Source organism: Hetaerina americana, unplaced genomic scaffold, assembly GCF_022747635.1.
Source record: "Hetaerina americana unplaced genomic scaffold, ioHetAmer1.1.p SCAF_28, whole genome shotgun sequence".
In the NCBI taxonomy this organism is placed as follows: domain Eukaryota; kingdom Metazoa; phylum Arthropoda; class Insecta; order Odonata; family Calopterygidae; genus Hetaerina; species Hetaerina americana.
In genome coordinates this window covers 4,157,501-4,182,500 of record NW_027286852.1, presented here as the reverse complement: position 1 = coordinate 4,182,500, position 25,000 = coordinate 4,157,501, and the positions used below count along the sequence as shown (strand labels likewise).

Sequence of the window (25,000 nt, the reverse complement as noted above, 5' to 3'; positions counted from 1 at the left end):
TGTCTTATTCCTGGTATTTGTAATGACCGATGGCAACCTCTTGAAATCTCAAATGCCACACACACTGTCTTCACAGTCATCACCAACACCTTTCCGTTTGCATTGGCTTGGGAAATGGGGGAAAGTCTCGTGCCAAAGCCCAAAGGCGGAGCATGAAATGAGGTGACTTAATCAGTGCAAAGAATAATGGCTGAGCAGGGCGGGTGTAATGATAATGCAATAATTAATTATGCCAAAAGACGGTTGCTTGGGAATGACTGGCATCACAATTCTAAATGGCCTGACTCCCTTAGATTGAAGCAAGGGTCTACCATGAAAAATGTTTTGGTTGACTAAACTAAGTTTTGCTAACTCATATTAAAAAGAGTACACTGCATTATACATGTACACTTATACATCGTAATATATGCATTTGAGAATAGAAAAAAAATTTAATGAATGTCAACAACTATCTGCTGCTGTGGACATCTATAGTAAGTCATAAACATATCTAAGGATTTAATGTAATTACTGCGGCCATAGCCAATCAGGTAATTACTCTAAGGTCCAAATTACTGACTGAATTTGCAATCACCTGGATGGAAAAATCAGTCGGACTCTTCTCTCCTGAGGAGATGGCTGCAGCAGCCTCTTCATCAAGTATCTTGGAGATGTACTGGCTGCTGCTTTCCGCTCCCATGACGCTCAAGGCAGCCATCACAGATCGGCTCAGCAGGAATCGGTCCTTGTCCCATGGCTCACCGCTTGACGGCAGGAATGTGGGGTTCAGGATGGGTGTGACACGGATGGCATTGGAGGACCTCTGTGGCAAAAACAATGCAGGACAGGAGGCATGATTTCAATACATGATACCTGGAGGAAAGTGGGAGAAGAATAATACAAGGTTTGACAAAAAGTATTGTTAACAATTTTTTCCTGACTAGCGCGTGAAGTGCTGCATTCAGACCATCGGTAAGTGTTTGCGCATGCTTGCAGATCGCATTGGCAATGATAAGATGACACCATTATCACTGAAAATTTGGCAATGCAAAAGATCTGCGCTAAACTCATCCCGAAGACTTGTTCCAAGGTAACTTACTCTCTGACGAAAAATGGTATTGTGACAATTTGCCAACCCCCCTACAGTCCAAACTTGGCACCAACCGACTATTTCCTATACATTATAAAAGTGAAATCCACCATCCATCAAAAGACACTACCCTAGGCCCCTAAGTGCCGTCAAAGAAGCTTGCATGCGTATCATAGAGGAACTTCCAGAATCTGCCTATCAGGGAGCCTTCGAGTTGTAGAAAAGCCACTGACAAAATTGTGTTGACGCTGAAAGGATGAACTTCGAAAACTTGTGAGGCATTGCCTTATTATTATTAGGTAATCTACCGGTTAAGGTAGGTTTTTGGATGGACATAATTACTAATTAAATAATTTGTGACCCCTAGCAAAACACAACATCCTACTTTACATCAGGTCCCTCTTCATCTCTGAGTACTTTCTTCCTCCCTTCATCCTGTCCAACATCCCTATTCCCCTTCCTTCCCTTTCCTTGTTTGCCTAACATTCTCCCCTCAATTACACTCTTCAACATCCCACTTCCGGTCAACACTCCCTTCATCCACTTTTCCTGCCTCCATAGGATTTCTCCCAAACAACTCCTGTCCTCGGCCCCCATACCAAGTACTTCCTCATTTGTTTTCTTCTCCATCCATTTCATCTTCTCCATTCTTCTCCACACCCACATTTCAAAAGCCTCCAATCTACGTCTATCCTCCTGCTTCAATGACCACGTTTCCGCACCGTACATAGCTACGCTCCATATTAAAGGTTTCACGAGTCTTTTCTTAACATCCTTACTCAACGTCCCCGTCATCAACTCCCTCCTCCTTGTGAAAGCCTCTTCACCTAGCGCAATTCTTCTCCTTACGTCCCTACTACTTTGCCCGTGTTCGTCCATAACACTTCCGGGATGCGTAAACTGTTCCACCTGCTCTGGTTCTTGCCATCCTATTTTAATGTTAAGCTTAGCCTTTTTCTTTCTAGAAAATCGCATAACCTTTATTTTATTAATATTGATTCTCATCCCATACCTGTCGCACTGAATTTCCAATTCACTCAGCATTGCTTGCAGCCCCTTGGTTGACTGGCAAACTAAAGCTTGGTCATCAGCAAACCTAACTGATTTTACGAATTCCCCTCCTACTTTCATTCCTACCTCCAGTCCTTCCCATGCCTCTTTAATCATTTCCTCTGCATACAGGTTGAACAGCAACGGTGATAATGGGCAACCCTGCCTTACACCTCTTCCTAACAATGCCCATCCGGACTCCCTGTTCCCCACTCACACCTGAGCAGTCTGAGACATGTACAGGTTGCGGATTAGCCTCCTTTACCTCCAATCTATTCCTATTTTCTGCAGAAAAACCCTTTAGTTTTCCCCATTCACTCTATCAAACACTTTTTCGAAATCTACGAAACAGGAAATTACCTCCTAGTTGTATTCTATATTCCTCTCGATTAATAATCTCATTACTGCAATGGCATCACACGTACCTCTCCCCTTCCTAAACCCAAACTGATCATCCCCTAAGTAATCATTTGCCCTACTCTCTATCCTTTTGTTTATGATCCTAAGAACAACTTTAGCTGCGTGGGATATCAAACTTATTGTCCTGTAGTCCTCACATGATGTGGCCTTTACCTTCTTCAGAATAGGAACTAAAACTGATCTCACAGTCTTCCGGCCAGATTCCATCCTCATTAATAATACGGATTAGCCCATATAGCCTCTTCCTCCCACATTTCCTAAGCATTTTAAAAGTTCCACGGGAATGTTATCTACCCCCACGGCCTTATTTAGTTTCATCTCCCTTAATGCCCTTTCTATCTCATTGTCTAGTATGCCTGGACCTAAGCTGTCTTCCTCTACGTCATGTTCCTCTTCAATGTCTAACTTTGTTGGTCTAAGCTCTTTACTATACAGTTCTATATATTACTTCCATCTCTCTTGGATATTTCCTGCGTCAACTATTACCTTACCTGCCTTATCTCTAACTGTTAGCATAGATCTCCCTTTCTTACTTCCCGATAAAGATTTTACTTTGCTGTACAGCGCCCCGATTTCACCCTTCCTCTGCAGACTTTCCATATCCTCGCACTGCGTCTTCCACCATGCTTCTTTCGCTTTATTTGTTGCCCGCCTCAATTTTTTGTTTAATTCCTTGTACTTAATTTTGCCTAATTCTGTATTTACATTCTTCCATTTTCTCCGCTCATCCATCATTGTAATCATCTCATCCGTGATCCATGTTTTCCTAGTCCTTTTAGCGTTAACGGTTCCAATAGTGTCCTTTGCGGCTTTAGACAACCCTTTCTTGATCATTTCCCATTTTTCTTCGATAGTACTAAGCCCTTTGCCACCCTCCATGATTTTCTCTGCCGCCTGTTTGTACTCCTTCCTTTTCAACCCATTTAATGCTTATGCATTCCATTTTCTAACTCCCTGCCCCTGCCTTATCTTTTTGAAACAGACGCTACATTTCATAACAACTAAATTGTGGTCAGAGTCCGCATCCACACCCGGGAAGCTCTGGGAATTTATCACAGTGTTCCTAAACCTGTGTCTAACCAGGATATAATCTAGCTGATACCTTTCTGAGTCACCTGGCATTTTCCATGTATACCTGCATCTTTTGTGGTGTCTAAACCAAGTGTTGGTGATGACTAGCCCCTGTCTCCTGCAGAACTCAACTGCTTTCTCCACGCGGTCATTCCTCGTGCCTAAACCGTAGTCCCCCACCTCATCACCATCTCTTCCTTTGCCTACCGTCGCATTCCAATCCCCCATCACTATCAAATGTTTCCCTGCAGGAACACACGCGATTATGTCCTCTAACTGATCGTATATCCTATCGACCTCTTCTTCCTTATGGTTGCTCGGTGGCATGTATATCTGAATAATAACCAAGTTTGTCGGTTCTGCTTTTATCCCTACTAGTAATAATCTATTCGTTACCTGCTCTATGTTGACTACGCTTCTTCCTACTTCATCATTTAATACTATGGCAACCCCTCGTTGGCTCTCGTCCCTGCCGCTGTGTAAAATTCTATACTGATCACTCCAGTAATCCCCGCCATCCTCCTATCTCACCTCGCATAGACCTAAAATATCTATATTTCCCCTTTCCATCTCTTGCTTAACATTCTCCAATTTCCCTGTCCTCATCATTGTCCTAACATTCCACGTTCCTATTCTAACTAATGTGGTCTTCTTCTCCTGTGTCTTCTGTCCTGCTGCTGCTGGTTTTCTCTGGCAAGGGTTTCGTGGGATGACGACCGCGGAAGCCTTGCCTCCCCCGCTGCCAGGCACGACACACGGCCAATTGGGCCGAGTTCCGTAGTTGCCAGGACTCAAAATATTTGTATGGTCCATCATGTTAATCTTGAGAATGATAATTGAGGTGGTTTCCCGTTGCCTTCCTCAATAGTGTTTTTAACGTGACACTATCACTTACTGGCCGCCCCACTGGGGTCAGACGCCATTGCAGCCGCCTCACTGAGGAACAGACGCTGCGTGGACTATCTTTCGTCTGGCTCCTAACCTTCGACCTATCTGGCATGGGTGACCCTACCAGGAACAATTATTATTACTCCCGCGAACACAGCTCTAGGGGTCATCAGAACACAAAAGCCCTTCCACCACGTCAAGGTTGTAGTCCGGGGAGGGAGAGGCATTGTAATAACATCTGAAATAAATGTACTATTCCAAAACTTTTCTTATTACTTTTTATACATATTATGTATGCATCAAGTTTGCAAATAAAATAATGCCATCTTCAGAGCAATGAAAATCTTTTTAAAAAATTCCGAACGTTGAAAGACATGGGCTAAAATTGAAGCATAAAGAAACAAATGTAATGAAATTTGTATAGGAAAAGGATAAGAATTGGATAAACAGAGAATAGCTTCAGCAATAATTATCACAGCCAACAAAGGTTTTAGAAAGAAAAGAAAAATGTGGTGTAGTAATATGGAATTAAAGCAAAAAAATGGGCCAGGCTCAGTTTTGATTGAGCCATCATGTTGTAGCATAGGACTCTGGACTGTAGAGTGAAGAGTTGAACTAAGAGGCTGAACTACGTATGCTTTCAGAGTGTGTACTGAGGAGGAAATGGCTCTTCAAGGAAAGAAGAGTGAAATGAGATGAGGGATATTCCTCATGTTATTTCCTATAGCATGCTTTCCCTTAAAGCAATAAATATTTAATGTGCTTGGAACGCTTCTTCCGGAATGCTTATAAGCTCCTCCGTCAAACTTTTCTCCATCTCTCGAATGGTAACAAATCTTTTTTCCTCTGTGCAGGGTTTGTAGTTTGGGGAATAGGTAAAAGACACACGGGGTAGGTCTGGTGAGGAGGGTGGGTTTGGAAGCACAGTGGTCTTGTTTTTTACTAATTTTGAATGAGTTCCAAGAGACAAATGAGCCAGCTCGTTGTCGTGGTGAAAAAACCACTTACCACTCCTCCAAAGTTTGGGCAATTTTCATCTAATACTCTCTCTTCGGCGTTTCATAACCCCCAGGTAGTACTCCATGTTGACTGACTGGCCTTTAGGTAGGTATTCGTGTTGCCAACCCCTTTTGCACCGAAAAAAACAGTCCACAACACCTTGACATTTGAGCAATCTTGCTGAGCTCTTTTGGGGTGCGGAGATGTTTCACCAAACCATTATGAAATTGGAACTTTTGTTTTGAGGTCATATTCATAAACCTATGACTCATCTCCTGTTACGATCCTGGGCTATAAGGTTACATCCTCTCCAGCTCGATCAAACAGTTCCTGACATTGTTCATCGGCAAAATAGAGTCCAAGTTTGAGACTTGGGCTCCACGTTGTTTCTGGTCTGCTTGCCATCGGGCAAGGCACAAATTTGATGGCCACTTGATGCTTCCTCAATTTTTCATCATGATTTCATAGCCAAAACCAATTGAGATGCCAAACTTCTGCAAATTTTCCTGACATTCAGACGTCGATTTGCACAAAGGATATCGTTCACTTTCTAAACATGGGGGTCTTCAGTCGACATTGATGGTCTTCTGGAATGCTCTTGCCTTTCATTGATTGCCGCCACTTTTTGAACCTGGTGAACCACTCATAACACGCAGTGAATTTCATAGCAGCCTCACCATAAGCCTTGGTAATCAACTCAAAATTTTTCACGAAGCATTTGCTGAGTTTCAAGTAGAATTTCAGTGCATAATGCTGCTCCTTCAAAGAGCTTACTTCCGCGGATCTGATTTTCCTCCGCACTCCACCAACGCCCCTTCACGTAAATGGCCGTAACTAATCAACAGTACAAAATTTCAAAAAAATAGTTGATGACAGTTAATCGGAAAGTTTCTACAGACACGAAACCTATAGGCTGATTAAAAAATGGCCAACCGGAGGTGCGCTATTCAGAAGTTTGGGAACCTTTTGAACGCGCCTCATAGGAAAAGCACCAAGGGAAATGAAGACAAACAAGGTCGATGGAATTGATAATATCACCTCTGTGGCACACACAGAGAAGAGTGCACAAATGCACAAAGTCACAGAGCTTGTATGACTCCATGTCACCCAGACAAGTTAGTAGAGAAGTGAAAACTAGGCCCACTATAACCATGTGATAACTGTCATCTGCAGCTAAGCCGAACCACCATTTACACGGGTGGCGGCTTCATCCATACATTCTCATGGAACAATCATTTTAAATTACTACAAGTCAAACTTAGCTTCACAAATGGGAAAAATGTTATCGACATGGGAAATGTGCAGAGAAATGGTGAATGCACATTCCGAGGTCATAGCGACCTCATCATTTCGGGTCAACCCAAAGCTTTAATCCCTCCTGCTTCCCCAAAGTGGCATGTGGACTTATTTACCATTTGATCGAGGGAATCTGCCAACAGCTGCCGACCCTGAATGGTTTCCAAGTCACCCACGACCCAATTCGTGATCATCTTGGGAACGCCATCATCCCTGCGCTTTGCATACTTAGCCCGATGAACAATTGCTGCAGTTAAATCTTGTGAAGAAAGCCGACTGCCATGTGACATGAACCACTCCCAGCCGCTCCCAGCTTCAGCAAATGGATTGGCTGACATTAAATTAAGATTGGTCGAGCCCTTGCCTTGCAGGATTCGTTCGTTCAAACTGTGAGGGAGTGAGAAATGAATGAGTTTTTACAAATTACAAACTAGATTGTCATAAGATCAATATAGAATATAATAAAAGAAAATCAAGTACCAATAGCCATGGAAACCATTAGGCAGAACACCATATGAATGTGGAACACCAAAGAAATTTTCTTTCTGAAATTACATACCCGAGTATTCCTAATACAAAAACAAATCCAATCCATCTATTTATGCATCCGTAATTCCCATTCCACAGAGGAGTACACATCATGGCGTAAACCTTTCGTCAATTATATCTGACCCATCAATGTTCAATGAAACAGAGCTTGATCATAAATTGTGCATTATGTGCTATTCTTTTTATGATAGGATCACATTATGATACATTGCTTTATATAGCTTAGTTTAAAATTGAATCGCAAAAAATGACTTCATTTGTCATTGGAGACTGCATACGTTGTGATTTGAGCGCCATTACTTTTTTCCTGAATTTCATGTTGGTTAACAATCGCGTGTGGCAATTATACGATAATATATTAACACAGATGCCATATGCATAATTTAAATGCCACGCATTTCATCTCAACATGATGAACAGAGTTCTAGGGAAACTCATCATGTTGTACGTTTAGCATCTCCAGCATTGTGTCACTATTTTGTTTTCCTATACCAGTCATGGCTGCTCATCTTAGCCACAAAAAGCAAATTACCGAACGATACTGCTCTTTTTCCATCTTAGCGGAAATCATGAAACACATCTTACTCGAATGGCTGCCAAATCCAAACTTTAAATCAGTCTGAAATTTTGTTTCACCACTGTTTGAAAAATGGCAGCACACGATGATAACATAAACTTCCCTCAGGAACGCCCTTTGTCGTCAAAAACACGGGTACTAATTCAACCACCCTCGCATTCCTATCTTATTCTCAACTTTTCCCCATTTTTGAAGATTATTTTCCAAGTTTTTGAAGAATTGTACCTTTGGCTTCGCAAAATGAATGATCAGCCTGAGAATTCAGGCACAGGTTATTTAGCCCTCATTCATAAGGGATCAGAACATACCGTGGCATGACATTAGGTTGGTTCATAGCAAAATCAAGTGGGCTGTCTTTAAGTTCTCCGCTAAACACCGCCTTCTGGAACATTGGTGTCTGATTCATTATTTCTGTGAGCACAGCTTCTTCAAACTCATCCGCCACAAGAGATTTCTCGTCCAGGGGGATTCCATTCAGTAATACCTGAGAAAAGATTGAATATTCGTGGAAATTAACAAAGGAATCTACTACATTTGAGATAGATTATAGAGATAGAGATAGAAACCATGCATTTGAGATAGATTACTTTATACAGCACTGAGAAGTAGGTTCTTTGAGATCGGACCCAAATTTAATGAATTTTACCCGAGGGTTATCAAGAGTCTGCTGGCAGGTTTTACAACAGACCATGAAAAACTACAACACAGCGTTATGGCTCCATGTGAGACTAAGGATGCTACGCTCTTAAATGCAGTCAAACACACTAAATGCAATAACACTCTCAATGAAAACATAGTAGAATGGAGCCTAATAATACGAGCATGATCTGTACCATGACCTTTCTCGTAAAACGACTCACTTGTTCATTGAATCATTTTTTCCATAGAAAATAATGTAAAATACAATACTGCGTTCCATACCTACAAAAATAAATTTTGCGCAAGGTTTATCCAAAAAAATTTTATCATAGACATTATTTAGGGTGGTGGTTGACATTCACCTTTTCTTCTTTTGCGGAAATGAATCCACCATGAATTCGAATTCGTAACAAACAAAAAAGAATCAAAATAATTAGTTTATTATTTATGATGCATTCATAATTCATTTGTACCAGAAACCTGTCAAGAGAGAGGAGCCTTATCATTGCATAAATGTTTAGCTCGCATAGCCAGTCTTATTAGGGTATGCTTCTCAATGTAAGAAGCAACAGAGAATTATAGTCTTCTATTGCGGAATGAGCCAACCTGCAATTAGCATTAGATTTGTAGAAAAAACTAATTGAAAAAATTAGCTTATTATTTATGATACATTACTAATTCTTTTTTACCAGAAAATTGTTAAGTTACAGCTGACAACCCATTCTCATTTTTAAATTATTTCACTTTTCATTTCTACGGTTATTATTATTCTTGTTCTACTTTCTTCTGGCGGCTTTTTCTTTGGGGACGTTTTTAAAACTATTAATTAAATATTAGTAAATCGTGGATGAAAAGACACAAATAACACACGTTTCGACAAATGCGCTACCACTAGCAACACTACAATGCAAGTGGAACTTGTACCAAACACAAACGTAAACAGCCGGGACAATCACTCCACGCATTCCCCTCTCTTCATCACTTGTTACGCAAAGGGCCACACCCACTAAGCGAGCTGTTCTTGGGCACAATATTTTTGCTCATATTTCTCACTATCCGAGGTGCTCGTTAAGCAAAGTTCCACTGTACATAGTATTCTTTCGCTCCATATATATATTCTACCCCCGTCATGCCACCCAAAATGTATATTTTTAACCCCCTTTATCCACCCACATTCTCCCCTCTATTACAGTCTTCAACATCCCAATGCCCCTCAATCAGCCATCCTACATCATCTTTGAAGTTCTTCAAACAGCTTTCTTTCTTTCTCTGCTTATTATATAAATCTGCCAAGCCATTGTGGAAGGCCAAGGAAGTCACAGGAAGTGATGGAAATGGAAACTCCAGAAAATAAACCTATCTTTGTTCCAAGTACTCATTCAATATATTGAAATGAAATAAGTAACTTTGTAATTCCACACACACTTTCTTTATAATACGACCCAGGTTTCGACACTTGATGTCTTTTATCAGGTGGTCCTCAAAGAAGACAAGTCTGTATAATTTTGGAATATTCCTCAAAAAGTAATCAAGAAGTTACAAAAAAAATTAAATTTGCCTTTTACGATACTTCATGCCTTAAGAACCTAATCCCAACATGCTAAAGACAAAGTTCCCAAAGACGGGAGGAGTGGAGTGTATGAATTAAAGACCTTGGAGTGTTCCACTAAATATATTGGGCAACGGGATGGAAATTTCAAGGAAGGATAAAGGAGCACAAAACATAAGCAGAGAATATGAACACCACATCCCTCTTTGAAAAGCACCTTATAGAACGTGATCCCAGAAGTGACTTGGAGACCATAATTCTCCACGCTGAAAGTAAAGGCCATAGACTCGATGTATTGGAGCAATTAGAAATTTTAAAACATATCCGTTGCAAGGGTGAACTTGCCAAAGAAATTCAGTTGTCCCTCCCACTCCCATTCACGTCTAGAGCAACCACTCTTTCATGCCCATTGCTCCCCACTGGGGGTATAATCTCCATCCCAAACAAACCCCTATTAACAGCCAACAGTCAGTAGCTTGACTAGCTAAAGCACTCGGCCAGACACCCAGGGATCCGGGTTCAAATCCTGGTCAAGGCGAATGATTTTTACACACTGAAATTGCTAATATGCAATGCAAATTTAGCAGATGACTATGTTAGAAAATTACCTATGGGGCATCTCTCACAGTTTCTCGCAACAACTACTTTCCTTGAGTGGTGCGACTTTTATCAAAAATGAATGAATTCCTGTAATATGATTTTCCAATGTTTCCTACACACTAAACATTCCCTGGATTTATGCTTCGTTCTTGCAATCCCAGGGAGAATAAGAGCTGTATTGCAGAGCCATCAGCTGCATTAGATCCTTTTTTCTCCAAGATCTCATTACCCTACATGACATCAATCACTAAAGTGATTTGCCGAAAATATACACATAACTGTAATGATCAGCTACAATGCCCCAATTCTACAAAGTAACCCCTACATCAAAACATATTATGGTGAGTGCATCACAGGCCCATGAAACACCACCTCACATTTCTTCCCAACACTCACCTGAGGCAGCCGCCGAAAGCCAGAACGTTGGACAAAATCTTGGGCAAGTCTTCGACCAATGTCATAATCCGAGTCTTCTCCAAAAATGTCCTCCAAGTCTGCTGATGGATACTTTGCCTTCAGCAACTCACCAACCTTCTCTGGGTTGATTGGCCCATCCTCAGATGCTGCATATACCTATGAGAGTACATTTAATGGGAGTATTTCTAAAAGAGCCTCATCAAATGAAGACAAGATATTACACATAAATCTTGAATGCACATATCAATACTCATCTTTCAAAAGTCTTCCAGCAGTACGATGTATTTAGAAGTCTCAAATATAAAATAACACAAATTTTTGATGGGGAGACTCTTAAAGATGGGCTCAACTCAGAATTTATTGGAAGAACTCTTAGGATTGAGAATAAAATCTATAAATGCAGTGCACTCTAAGCATCGATTAACATCTTTTCCGCAAGGGACACAATATAAGAGCTATACCTTTGACACACTACTATTATCATTAAACCAATGGGCCAATTCAAAGGTTTGCTCATCTTGAACAGCTAGAATTTTTGAACTTACAAAGCATATTCTCTTTGCCATAACTATTTAAATGGTTTTCCCAAAAAAGGCCTTCAATGGTATTTAATTTTTCTCTTTAAGTTCAATGATTTATATACTAAATCAAAGTTGAAATTAAAGAAATACTAATAGCAATTCAAGTGCATGGAAAATAAATTTGCATACTTTGATCAACCAAGAGGAAAAAAAATTCTGGGCCAAAAGAGAGGTGGTGGTGAAGAAAGAGACAATTCCTAAGAAAAAAGTGGCTAAAGAGTGACACTTTATCTCAGCAAGTGACCACATGCATAATTAAAAGATGACATGGATTTTAGTCCAATATAGGGGTCTAATAAAATGGTGATTGCATATTCAAGGATTATGTTACATGCTGCGGTTAACCCTTTTATTACCAGCCTCTTTTCCCTGGTATACATGACAAATGAAAAGTCTGTTTTGATTAATTTGTAGGTTTGCATTTAGAAATTTATATGAAGCCTTTATTAATTAAAAATTGCCAATATTCCACAAAATATTTTGTGGAAAATTGCCAATTTTTAATTGGTCATGATATTCCACCATATCACACTTTAAAAAGTCTCTTTTTATTTTATAAAGCCTAATATGAATGTGTTTTAACTAATTTTTTTGTCGACGCTTTAAATAGTTAGAGGTAAGATAAAATAATTCAATTATGTTGTTATCTCATCTAAACATTTAGAAAAAATACATAATTCAAAATTTATTTTTAAAAAAATTTAAACTTTTCTTTCAGAATAGAAAATTTGTCATTAATAATTTTTTTACATTAATAATTTTGTCATTATTAGTTTCTAATACTGTCACACAAACAATTTAATGCTTCTGACATTATTTTTAAAATATTTACATCGAATATACTGAAATAACTCAAGTCGCACACAGATAATCTTCCCGGGAATCTGCTACTACTTCTCCTCTATCCAAATCTTGAAACAGGGAACTCTAGGAAGAAGATATTCATTGTTTTTTGACAAAATAAGCCCAACAGAATGAATAATTGAGTAATAATTGTCACTGCTAGTCTTTACGAAGCAACACCAAAAGGGCTTCTATGGAGAATGCCATACCAGAGTGAAGATAAAATGTTTCATTTCCATTGAAATTAATTGTCATGCGTTATCGGAAAAGTGGTTATGACTAGAAAGGGATGAGGTAAGAAGTGCTTGCTGCAAAAACGAACTTACAGTAATACAAAGACGAGCTTGTAAGTAATACAGAGATGCATGATTAAACGTAAGCTTAGATATAAGCTTACACTGATATGACATCTGCTACAGAGGAAAGGAAGATACCCTACAATAACTCTATGTTCAAATAACCAAAGTGTATATATACAATTCATTTGCATCATGAAAATTTGTCAGAAATGATAAGAGCGCATAATAGATACTCAAAAATTGTCTACAAAACTTTGCAAAGCACAGAAAAGTAAAGGTGCGCTCAAAAAAATAAAAATGGAAGGAAATGGTTGAGGCTGAACTTCAGGTCATTGTCACTGGAGTCAAAATCTAAAAATTAATTCCATCAACATCTAGTCCTAATAAATATCTACGAAAAACTAAAAATCATTAGGAAAACACAATCAAAAGTAAGAGTTAGATAAGTTTATAGCATTTTGGGTGCTCTTGGCCGTAGCCAGTAATTCTGTCTCTCTCTCATAACGACCAAACTTTGGAGAACCAAGCAGCAAGCGCTCTTTCTCTCACTTGCTTCCCTATCGGCCATTTGGGCCCCTTTGAGCACCAAATGATGAGGAACACCCACTTCTGGGATACTTTTGGAACTTGCTCACAGCATGAAGGGCAACATCAGCTATTTCCTTTTTTCCTTTCTTTCTTTTTTCAAAACTTTCCTCCACGGCTTTCATTTCACCAACCTCACGTGTGGTTAGTAATTTGTTTCCATTCTTCCTGCTTTCATCATTTCACCCATCAAATTACCTCTGTTCCTGGAGACGAGAACCTCCCATTCTCCCCAAATACTTGTCTCTCCACCAGGTTTGCCAGAGTTCAGATGAGAATAGTCACCAAAAGAGAGTGCTGAAGTAGCCAAATTTCACAGGCAATCACCATGATTGTAGCTAATCATAATTGACTAGTTTAGAAGAACCTCATGGTCTGGCTACCAGGCAAAATTATTATTTTTGAGGTTTTGGAGATGTGGGTGTGAAGAAAGATGGAAAAGGTAGAATGGATGGAAATGAAAACAAATGAAGAAGTGCTAGCCGTGGTAGGAAAGGAGAGGGAGGATGGTTTAGAGAAATTTACAGGAGAGGGGAGAGAGGTGGATGCAGAGCATTCTGGTAGGCAATAAAGTGGGATGTGGAAGGCTGTGATAGGGGGGAGATTGTTGGGCAAACAAGGAAGGGGCAGGCATACAGAATGAAGAGGGAAGGAAATTGGTTTGCGGAATTGAAGAGGGGCTTACTGTATCGTCCGATGCCAGGTTGTGTTTTGCCACTTGAGGCAAGGGTATTGTGTTCTATCTTTGCCCATCCAAAAACTACATTTAAGGGCAGGTTTTGGATTATATATAATAACAATATGTACATTCAATATTTAATATAAGTTTTGCATAAAAGTCTGCTGATATTTGATTTTTTATTTTTAATGATCTAGTCTAAGGAGCTATTTAATTTGAAAAACATTAAAATACTTATTCCTCTCAACCTCAATTTTAGATTATTTCTCTTTTCTCCCCAAAAAATGTAAATTCGAGCCTTCACTGGACCTCCATTCCCTTCAATCTTTCCATCAGCCTCTCCTTGAATATCTCCATGAAATGGCGCTTAACTTTCAGTCAAGGGTGACCCCACATGATACATTCACATAAGAAATTGATTTATCCAGTTTTGACAAATTTGCTACGTCAAACGTTTACTAAATTTATTATAACCAATTATCAGCAAATATTTGTTTAAAGAGTTATATTTACATTAATGACTGTTTTTGGAGGACTTTTGAAATCATTTGCAGGTCTAAAAATACACCTGAGCTCTCACTGTTTACCCAGCCATTTGTAATAGCACGGAGCCATGCCTCGGACATGACTGCCATCTCCGGGAAGACAACCATAATGTGTTGCTTGATATCACCAAAGTGGGCACAATTAAGAAATGGAAATAATGAGGCAATAAGTACACCATTCACATGAGATGCGGAACACATCGGACTCACATCAGTGATGAATGACAGTCCATACGAGTGCTGCCCATCCTTCTCCTCAGACACGTAATTGAATGCCTCGAGGAGTGCCATGCCAGAGTGGCTCTTCCCAGTCTCGTTCTGCGGCAGCATCCCCAGTCCCCCCACCGCAAACACAACGCCCACCCTCAGCGGGGCCGAGTGAACCACAAAGGACTCGGCCATCTTCAGCAGAGTCTTGGCTTTCTCGTCTGATGGGTCGACAATGATCACCTGGGGAGTAAATAACAAAATCAATACATTTTATTTGCTCAATGATCATATTACAAAAATGCCAGGTGGGTGATGTTTGCACATGATAGAAGGCATGTCAAAAAGGAGCAAAATGCATACAGGCTCAATTGAGATACAAAATATGGTACTAACAATTACATTAAACGTAACAAAAACACACACACACATTAAATGTGATATTAACACAAATATCCATTCAAAATTACAGAGCATTAATATAAACTAGACTAAGAGAATTGCTATAAACTATAAGTATGAACTCAAAGATTGGGAATATTGTTGAGATATTTGTCTATCGAGTAGAACATTGCAGCCCGAGAACTACCTCTGCAGCCTTGCAGAGGTAGTTCTCGGGCTGGACTGCGTGAGAGACATTTTTGGATCAACGTTTCTCTCCCGTTGCAGGGAGCGTCTTCAGGAGCGAAGTAAATTTATGCTGGCTGATCCGCCGGTATTTATACCCGGTTCTCGTTCCTTTCACTTTTTGACCGTTAACGGGCGTTGATGTTTATGTGTTGGGGAGGGGGGGTATGGGTGGGGGGTGGTAGGTTGCCTTTCTCTTTTTGACCGTTGGTGACAGTTTCCCCCCCACGCAAAAAGCATTTCCAGGTATCTGGCAGGTGGAAGCCGTCGTCTCGGTTGAAGTTTTGTGGCCGTTTCGCTATTTCAATAGACTCACGAATTAGCCTAGGGAAGTAGAGATGTTGTTTCTTCGCTAGGACTTTCGTGTTGTCGAAGTCTATTTTATGTCCTGGCTCCGAAATGATGTGCTCAGCAATGGCTGATGTTTTCCACTGTTTGTTTTTTTACTGATGGTCGGTGTTCTTTTATGCGTGTTTCTATAGCATGCCCAGTCTGGCCAACGTAGCTTCCGCCGCAGCTGCATGGTACTTCGTATACCCCTTCGGTCAGTAGAGGGGGGAGTTTGTCTTTGGGTGAGGGGAATATGTCCTTTAGCTTCTTCACCGTGCCGAAACGGGTGACGACATTTTTCTTTCTGAGGATGCGTGCTATGCGATCGGTCGTGCCCTTGACATAGGGAAGAAGGGCGAAAGCAGCTGGTTTCTCCTTTATCTCGTTGTCTGAATCTCTTTTCCTCACGGCTCTTCTGATGAAGGCATTATCGTAGGCGTTGTTTCTCATGGCTCTGTTCAGGTGTTCTTTCTCTGCTAGGAGTGATTCTGCGTCTGACACTCTTTCTGCTCTGGAGAATAGAGTCTTGATGACACCTGCCTTTTGCTGTGGGTGGTGATGTGAAGTGGCGTGGAGGTAACGATCAGTGTGTGTAGGTTTTCTGTACACTGAGTGGCCGAGAGTTCCGTCTAACTTCCTCGTCACGAGTACGTCAAGGAACGGAAGGCGTCCGTTTTTCTCGAGTTCCTTCGTGAATTTTATGGCCGAGTTTATGTTATTCAATTCTCGGTGAAACTCTTCTAATTTCTCCTCTCCATGGGGCCAGATGACGAAGGTGTCGTCCACGTAGCGTAGCCAGCATTTGGGAGGGAGGTTGCAGGATGCCAGCGCTTTTTCCTCGAGGTCTTCCATGAATATGTTGGCGATGGCCGGAGACAATGGTGATCCCATAGCCGCTCCTTCTGTTTGATGGTATATATCGCCGTTCCATAGGAAGTAGTTACTCTCCAGGCAGAATTCAACCAGTTTTGGGAAGTCTGGTGGTAGTCCTTTGCTAGTGAATCTTTGAAGTATGGCCAGGGATTCCCGCACTGGAAACCTTCGTGAAAAGTGACACCACGTCAAAACTCACAAGAATATCACGTGGGGAGACATTTAGTGATCCCAGAATCTCGATGAAGTGGGATGAATCTCTTACGTTTGACGTCGTATTCCCAGTGAAGGGTTTGAGACTTCTAGCGAGAAACTGGGCTACTGCATTGCCTTACATTGTCAATATCTATTTAATTTATGTTTGAATGCCGTGGTTCCCTTGGTATCCTTTATACTTTTGGGTAATTTTTATATAATCTGATGCCAATTTCCTTAGACCCTAATTTCAATGCTTTAGTTCTAATATTGCCACAATGGATGAAGTGTCTTGCTGAGGTATATGAAATGGGAATGGATCTTCAGCCATAGAGATTCCCTGAGTTCTTACCCTACCAGAGGACCCACCTGACAACACTATCTGCTTGGGCATTTTCCAGAACACTACATCAAGTTAAGAATTTTAATGAACCGCATTTCCTGGCCCGTAAGGTGCTTTCTTCAATCCCAAAAGCTTTAAAATTGGCCAGCACCTTATAGGCCAAGGGTATATGTGTGAAGTTATTTTAAAACTTTAATTGTAGAGATCCATTTGAAGTTCCGTTCATCTCATTAGTTAGGTCAGTCTGCGATAACTGCTCTACTCTTTGGTCACCACACTACAAACTCCATATTTATATAATCGAACAAGATCAAAGAAAATTTGAGCACAAAATTGCATTCAAATTCAATTTTCACAAAGATCTTTATAGTTATCATGAAATGTTACCTCTACTAAATCTACGCTCCTTGCATAAATGTAGAAAAATTAATAACATAACTTTTCTTTATAAATTACTGCATAACAAGATTGATTCCTTAGAACTCCAAAGTGCAGAGTGCCTTCACATAACACAAGGTATGAAGCACTCTTTTAAATTAGATATCACGCACAAAATTACACTTACTACTTGCCTATGAGCCGGATTACGAGAGATGCCATCAATTGTGATTCTATTGACCTATTTCCTATCTCATGAGGATCCCTCAAAGAAATGTTATCAAAAATACTGGAAGAATTTTCAATCGTAATTACTGCTGTGTTGATATCTGTGCATAAGTTGTTTGTATTGCCCATTGGGTAAATTCTTTAACCTGAGGCCACAAGGTCTACTTAATGACTACTTCTAACATATATAATTTTATGCCATCATCTGGCCTCAATTTTTCAGCCATGTTTTAATAGCAAACCAATTAAGATGCCACACTCTTCAGCAGGTTCCCTGACAGCCAAACGTCAATTTGCACGAAGGATATGGTTCACTTTCTAAACGTGGGTGTCATCAGTTGACGCTGATGGTCTTCTGGAATGCTTGTTGCCTTTCGCTGATTGCCGCCACCTTTTGAACCTGGTGAACCACTCATAATATGCGGTACATTTCATAGCAGCCTCACCATAAGCCTTGGTAATCAACTCAAAGGTTTCCACTAAGGATTTGAAGTTTCAAGCAGAATTTTAGTGTGCAATGCTGCTCCTTCAAAGAGCTTATTTCTGTGGATCTCATTTTCCTCCGCACTCCACCAATACCCTTTCACATTCATGGCCGTAACTAATCAACAATACAAGAAAGTATTCGGAAAGTTTCTACGGACACAACGCCTCCAAGCAGATTAAAAAAATGACCAACTCGAGGCACGCTATTCAAGAAGTTTGGGAAATATTTCAACAGACCTCTGATACTATACCAAAATTCAGGCCTACTTGTCCAATGGAGTTATCATATCTTGAAAAGTAAGGCATCAATTAGAGGAAAGAACAAAATGGGCCGGCCATCTGTAATCATCCGCTGATTTTGACCAAAACTCACCAAATTATACAAATTCTGTCGTATGCTGCGAAGCATCCCCGGGAACGTGGGTCGCAGGAGTTCGGTCAAAGACTCGGGCCACCGCCGATACTGTTTGTCCTTCTCAATGTCATTGACATATATCACAGCAGAATCCCGAATGTCAATTGCATATTCCTGTACACCACTTTGAGAAAGATCGAGGGCCATGAGAGGTGTCATCTGCTTACCTTTAATGCCTGCAAATAATTCACAAAGTGATAAAAGTGCAACATTTTCAGTAATTAACACTTCCAATGTAGGTTCAACTTTTTATGCAAGTTACATTGAAAGATTTATTATTTTCATGAGCTATTCATTATTTAATTAAAAATGTCCATTTCATCCCATTATTTATATATTAAAAAATGCTAAGGAAATGCAGGTCCGTCAACCACCACAGGCAGTGGCAAATAGGTTGTTGTCATGATATGTTATATCCCACACTAAAAACAACCACATGTGGTTAGGTTCATTTGAAACGTTTAAAAAAATATATTATGCACAAAATAATGTAATTGAATTCAGACATTTAGGGCCACTAAAACCAACTTCCTACAATAATTACACTTCTAAGTTTACACATATTACATTTGTCAAAATAAATAAACACAGTAAATAACCCAAAAATGTTTTAAGTACAATTGTACTGTACTTAAATTGAAAGTATTGCTTATTTATGAAAATCATCCAAAAATGAACATATGTTTTATAATATCACTTCAGCGTACACAACTTACAGTATTTACATATGCAAATGTACATGATTCCTATATATGTAAAAACAAATCTATTAAAACAATGTACACCCTCAATTACGGAAAACATTTCATCTAAACACACATGTATACACAATAATATTAATATAATATAATGATAATTAACAATATAACATCAATATAATATTAATAACTTCCACAAAATTACTAATAACAATACTTGCACAATAATTTTATAATATAGTTCAAAAATAAATATTAAAACATTTCTCAAGTTAAAGCAAATTATCTTTTCACTGTTTCCCATGGAAAATTATAATGCTAATAATCCTAGTTCACCCTCGCAATTGAAACATTAGTGCCTCTGCCTCCTGTATGCCGTCCTTTCCTCAAAACACCTCTCGTTCCCTATGCTTCTCCACTCAATCGCCATTGGCTCTGGGAAGTGAGACGAGCAACAGCCTTCAAATAATGTAAAATCCTCGTAGCACCCCCGCATGCAACATTTTCACATTAGTGCCCAAAAGTCATTGTAAAACTGTAGCATGAGGTTTAATACTGCTTTATTGTGATGATCTTGAAAATACTTATTCCCATTTCCACCTCACAAAAATTACATGTATTCTTTTCAAACACACTTAAGTTTGTCAACACACACCAGACAGATGATATCTTCGTAATTTTCTAATTTTAAAATCAAATTTTGGCAACTTATATGATTTATTTTAAGAAGTAGATTTGAAGCACCAATCATATTTTTCCCTCGTTAAGAGGCTGATTCTACCTATTTTTTTAAAAATGCTTACTTTGACATGACTTAACATATTTACATACAGTTTTTGGGATGTTTAAGAACAATAATAGGAAAATACTTTTGTATTTTACAAATTGACTTCAGGTCATTTATTACAAATAATCCATTGCATATATAAGCCTTTTTGTAACAGTCTATGAACATGGGCAGTAATTCTTTACATTTGTTAAATTATGAAGACAAGACTTCATCTTTATTCTAGTAAACCTATTTTAATCCATTTCAAAAATCAGAAGATACAGGAAGAAAAAGAGGGACATCAGGGACGGAGAAAGAACTCCTCGTTTGACATGAATTAAAGTGTGCTAAGCCATTTTGTCAAGTTTGTAAATAAAAAAACGTTAACTGGGGGCCGTATCTGGTGAATAGGTAGAATGATGTAATAATTTGAACTTTAATTCTATATTTTTCACCATTGAAACTGGGTAGGTGTACACCCATGCACTGCGTTAATGCAAAAGAATTTTTTCTTTGCCACATGAGGATGTTTTTTCTTGATTTCTTTGCTCAACCAGTGCAATAACCACACATAATACTCTTCCATTTATCATTTGCCCTTTTTGCATGTAATCGATGCAGATAATTCCATGTACATCCTAAATAATCATCTGCAGAAACCCATTGTTTTGACTGTTCCTTTGTCTCTGGAGTGTGGTAGTGTATCCATGTACCATCAACAAATATGTGTCAATGTAGGAACTTGTCAGGATTGAGATGGAAAAGCACTCCGAATCGACAACATGATTGCATTTATTCTCAGCTGAGGGCAAACATGGCACCCATCTTGCCAAAACTTTTTCCAAGCCTGGTTTTTTGTGCAAAATTGAAAACACAGTGCCTTGTGATATGCCTGGGGCCTAAATTATTTCACAAATCTTGATTTGTTGATTACTGAAAACCACATTGTGGATTTTGTCAATCATTTCAAGTCACTTCCACTGAACATTCTGAATGATGTTCATCACTTGTGGATATTTAAAACTAATTTACCCAATTGTAAACAATTGCAAACACAGGAGTAGATGTGACATGAGCTTAATCCAACTCGGTTTTGAACTGTTTTGGTGTAAAGCCTTTTAAATAGAAGTGTTTAATCACTGCACAAAACATATTTGTTTCATTTTTCTAAATAAACCAAAGTTTATTGCTTCAATTGACAATGAAAATGAAAACACATGATGGATATTGCTGGAACTTAAACCGCAGTATATTGATGAGATAAGGCTTACTAAACAAAAACTTTTCCAATGCCAAGAGCACCTTCTCTTGGATTCTAAGGAATAACTGGAAGAACTGGCATACATGAACACTATTTCTATTCATGACACCAATGAAAATCCGTGAATATTCAGGGAAAATAAATTGAATTAGTGGACCTTCCCCAATTTAGAGATTGGATATTTTAGTCCTTGCTAGGTTAAGTGATCAGCAATACAGAAAATTTTTATAGTTTTCATTATACTTAAGACTTTAAAGAAATTTCACATATATTACATACAAAATCCAGTGAACTCCTAATAGCTATATTCACACTGTACAGGCAGTATATTATCTATGCATTGCTGATTAGTCTTATGGTAGTAACAGCTAGGTGTAGTTTTAGGGAAGGCGACCGACAGCCAAGGTAAGTTGCACCATTTGGGATGGATGGGAAAGGAGGAAGGGTGGAGAAAAACCCAGCATCTGCATTAGCCTATGCTTAATGACGCGAGGTGCCAAGGGGTCAAACTATTTAACCTCCCATCCGATGGAAGGCTCTCTCACTTTAAGTCCTCTCCACAAAGCACCTCAAGTAGGGATTGAGGTACCACTGAATAACATCTGCCTTCTCCAGGATTTAAACCCCGGCCCTCTCGGTGGGAAGCCAGTACGTTAGCCACTGGGCCATCTCGACCCTGGCCAGCCTTATGTATCAATGGTTAAGGCAGATAGGAAGGCAACACGATGGGTTGTTTACCCATACACAAGAATGACCATGAGTATTAGGACAGTTGTCTATGGATGAGTAGAGATATGACATTGCTGAAATAGTTTTTATGCTCCTTAAGAAGGATGGTGTGGAGTCCTAATTAACTAAGACCTAATTATCAAGGACCAAGAAAAAATATCAGGTTATCATTTATGGTATCCCTCTTAATACCCGAGAGGTGTAATGATTTTAGGGAATTATTTTTATCAAGTTAGACTTCACTTAATTAAGAATGAGCAAAAATGTTGAGAGTTGGACCCCAAAGTGCTCACCTATCTTGTGCAACCCTTCCATGATACGCAGCTCTTGCCTGAGTGCCTCCAAAATGGTCATTATGTCCGCAATGTCCATGTCAAAGAACATCCCATTGAGGAAGAGCGCTGTGTCCACCGGTTGGAGGTTCAGAGAGGAAGCAAATGCCTCTTGATTGGCCTTAACCTCTTGTTGCAGTTCTGGCTGCACCACTGTCCTCACCAATGACCTTGCCTGAAAAGGCATTTCTGCACTTAGTGATTCAAAACATCCAAACTTAGAGAAAAAAATGTTACTGTCCATGGTTTCATGACTGAATTGAATTAAAACACTTTGAAACTAAAGGGAATAGCCTTCGGAATGACAACAAGGGGTACACAATGTCTTTCACAAAGGCAGAGTTCCCAGATCTGCTTAAAAGTATATAATATTAAGCCTATGCTTAAAAATTGAGCAAGTCTGGAATTTTCGAGCAATATTGCTGCTGTCTAATTTCTCAAAAATTATTGAGCATTTCATGAAAGAAAGAAATCTCTTTTTTGAAAAGGTTTAAAGTTTTAAATTCAACGCAACATGATTTCCAAGAGGGCAGAAGCACGAGATCTACTTCAGCATGTTTCATCAATAATATTGTGACAGGGTTAGAGGATACTGATTTCACTGCAGGAATCTTTGATGATTTCTCCAGGGCCTTTGACTGTGTGGACCACCCTTTGTGCCTGGAAATATCAGAACATGGTGGAATAGGGGGAATAGCAAACAGATGATTGAAATCCTACCTAAAAAACAGGAAGCAGGCAGTGGAGGTTATACGTACCCACTCCAACAATATACAAAGCTGTTATTAACCATCGCCAAATTCATTAACTTTGGTATGCCACTAGAAAATATACTAGGTTCCATACTGTCCTTAATTTATATACAAGATTAAACAACCTAGGTAAAGAGTGATGAAATAATTCTTTATGCAGATGACATGAAGTTAATAGTTAGCAACAAGAGCAACTCATTGTTGGAGTATGTGTGATGTTAATAATTCCCTTGCACTCTTCAGAGGCTGGTTCACAAAAAATGAGTGGACAATAAATTTAAAAAAACGAACTATAACCAGTTTAAAAAAAACCCAGACATAGATCTTTTCATCAAAGATTATCTTTTGAAGAAAGTCAGAAGTACCAACTTTTTAGGCTTAATAATTGACGAAAGCTTAAATTGGAATGAAAGTATTAGGCATTTATGCATTCAAATTTCAAGAATTTCCTATACCATAAGAAACCTATCAAAGGTTGTAGATCAAGCAGTTTTAAAAGCAGCCTACTTTGCCATTGTAAAATAATTACGAGAAATATAAATAAATGCCAAAAGCACAAGTATTTCTACAGGAATTGCATAGCATTGGGCAGAAATATTCACACAACTTTTCATCTTTGCTTTATTGTTCTCCTTTATTTTATCAACAATTTGTTTAGGTTCACACTCCCTCCTTGAGCAAGAGCGCCCCCAAAGACCTGACATACCTGAAGGGGGAAGTTCTGTGCTATGTGAGTGAGCACTTTGAGTGCCTCTTCCCGGGGACTGTTGATCACTCGCTCTGCTGCTTGGAGGCTCAGTTCTTGCAATTGCCAAGCCTTCAGGGGCGCCAAATCACTCGTTGAATCCAGGAGGTGCTGGTGGAATCGATCCAAATCCTCTATCTTCTCTGGGTACAAGGTCCTGCAAATTAAGAGACAGGGTCATGACAAACCAATCTAATTCTGGCTTTCCTTGGGGCCACACTTTTAAATCCTAAGTAAACTAATTAACATGGAGCTTGTAAATGTCTATCAAAATGGAGTCAGGTCAGGAAATGGCATCTGAAATGAATTCCAGATATACAGGATTACCATAGTTCATACAAGGATCACCATATACTGCAATGAAATAAAATGCAAATATTCACTTTCGTTGAAATTACTCATGTCAAACTTAAAAAGGTACTTCAAGCAATTTTCCCTATGCTGGCCGAAACTATTATTGCTGATGTATAAACAAAATATACATCCTTAAAATGAATTTTGAAAAGAAACATGGTCTTTGGGAGGATGCTGGCCTTTACAAATCCCCAAAATAGTGAAACCTCAGAGAAGCTGTGCAAACATATCTCATTCACGTAAGCTATAGTCTTTTGCTTTCAACAGCAGTAGGCAATGTCATACCATACCATCTTAAGACATAAAAGCTATTATCATTATTCTATTTTGAAAATTTCCCTTGAACTTATCACATCCTATGCTCGTATCATGCATTGGGCACCTTCCATCATTTTTCTGCCAACTAAAAAGAAGAGATTTTTCAAATCATTTCAACCCCACCATCACGGGAATAACATGCAAATATCTCCAACCCTATACCCGTGGTATATAAGCAATCTGGTGGGAAAGTTGGGACAGTGGACGTTAGATGAAAAATTCACCAATGGTAGCAGTAATTTTGGCCTAAAGTCAAGATCTCCAGGTCTCAGTGATATCCTAAAGTAAACAAAATTGCAATTTA

The 25,000-nt window shown here is 39.3% G+C and overlaps 1 protein-coding gene across 1 annotated transcript in view; it reads right to left on the bottom strand.

Moving 5' to 3' along the window:
- Positions 1–25,000, bottom strand: part of Uggt (UDP-glucose-glycoprotein glucosyltransferase) — a 77,073-nt gene that overhangs the window by 39,856 nt on the left and 12,217 nt on the right. Inside the window, exons 6-13 of the mRNA XM_071586971.1 lie at positions 23,986–24,181; positions 22,489–22,702; positions 18,697–18,914; positions 14,867–15,106; positions 11,104–11,280; positions 8,228–8,403; positions 6,910–7,180; positions 575–802 (exon numbers count right to left, since the gene is read on the bottom strand). Of these exons, the coding sequence (XP_071443072.1) occupies positions 575–802; positions 6,910–7,180; positions 8,228–8,403; positions 11,104–11,280; positions 14,867–15,106; positions 18,697–18,914; positions 22,489–22,702; positions 23,986–24,181 (1,720 nt within the window). The remainder of the gene's footprint in view (positions 1–574; positions 803–6,909; positions 7,181–8,227; positions 8,404–11,103; positions 11,281–14,866; positions 15,107–18,696; positions 18,915–22,488; positions 22,703–23,985; positions 24,182–25,000) is intronic.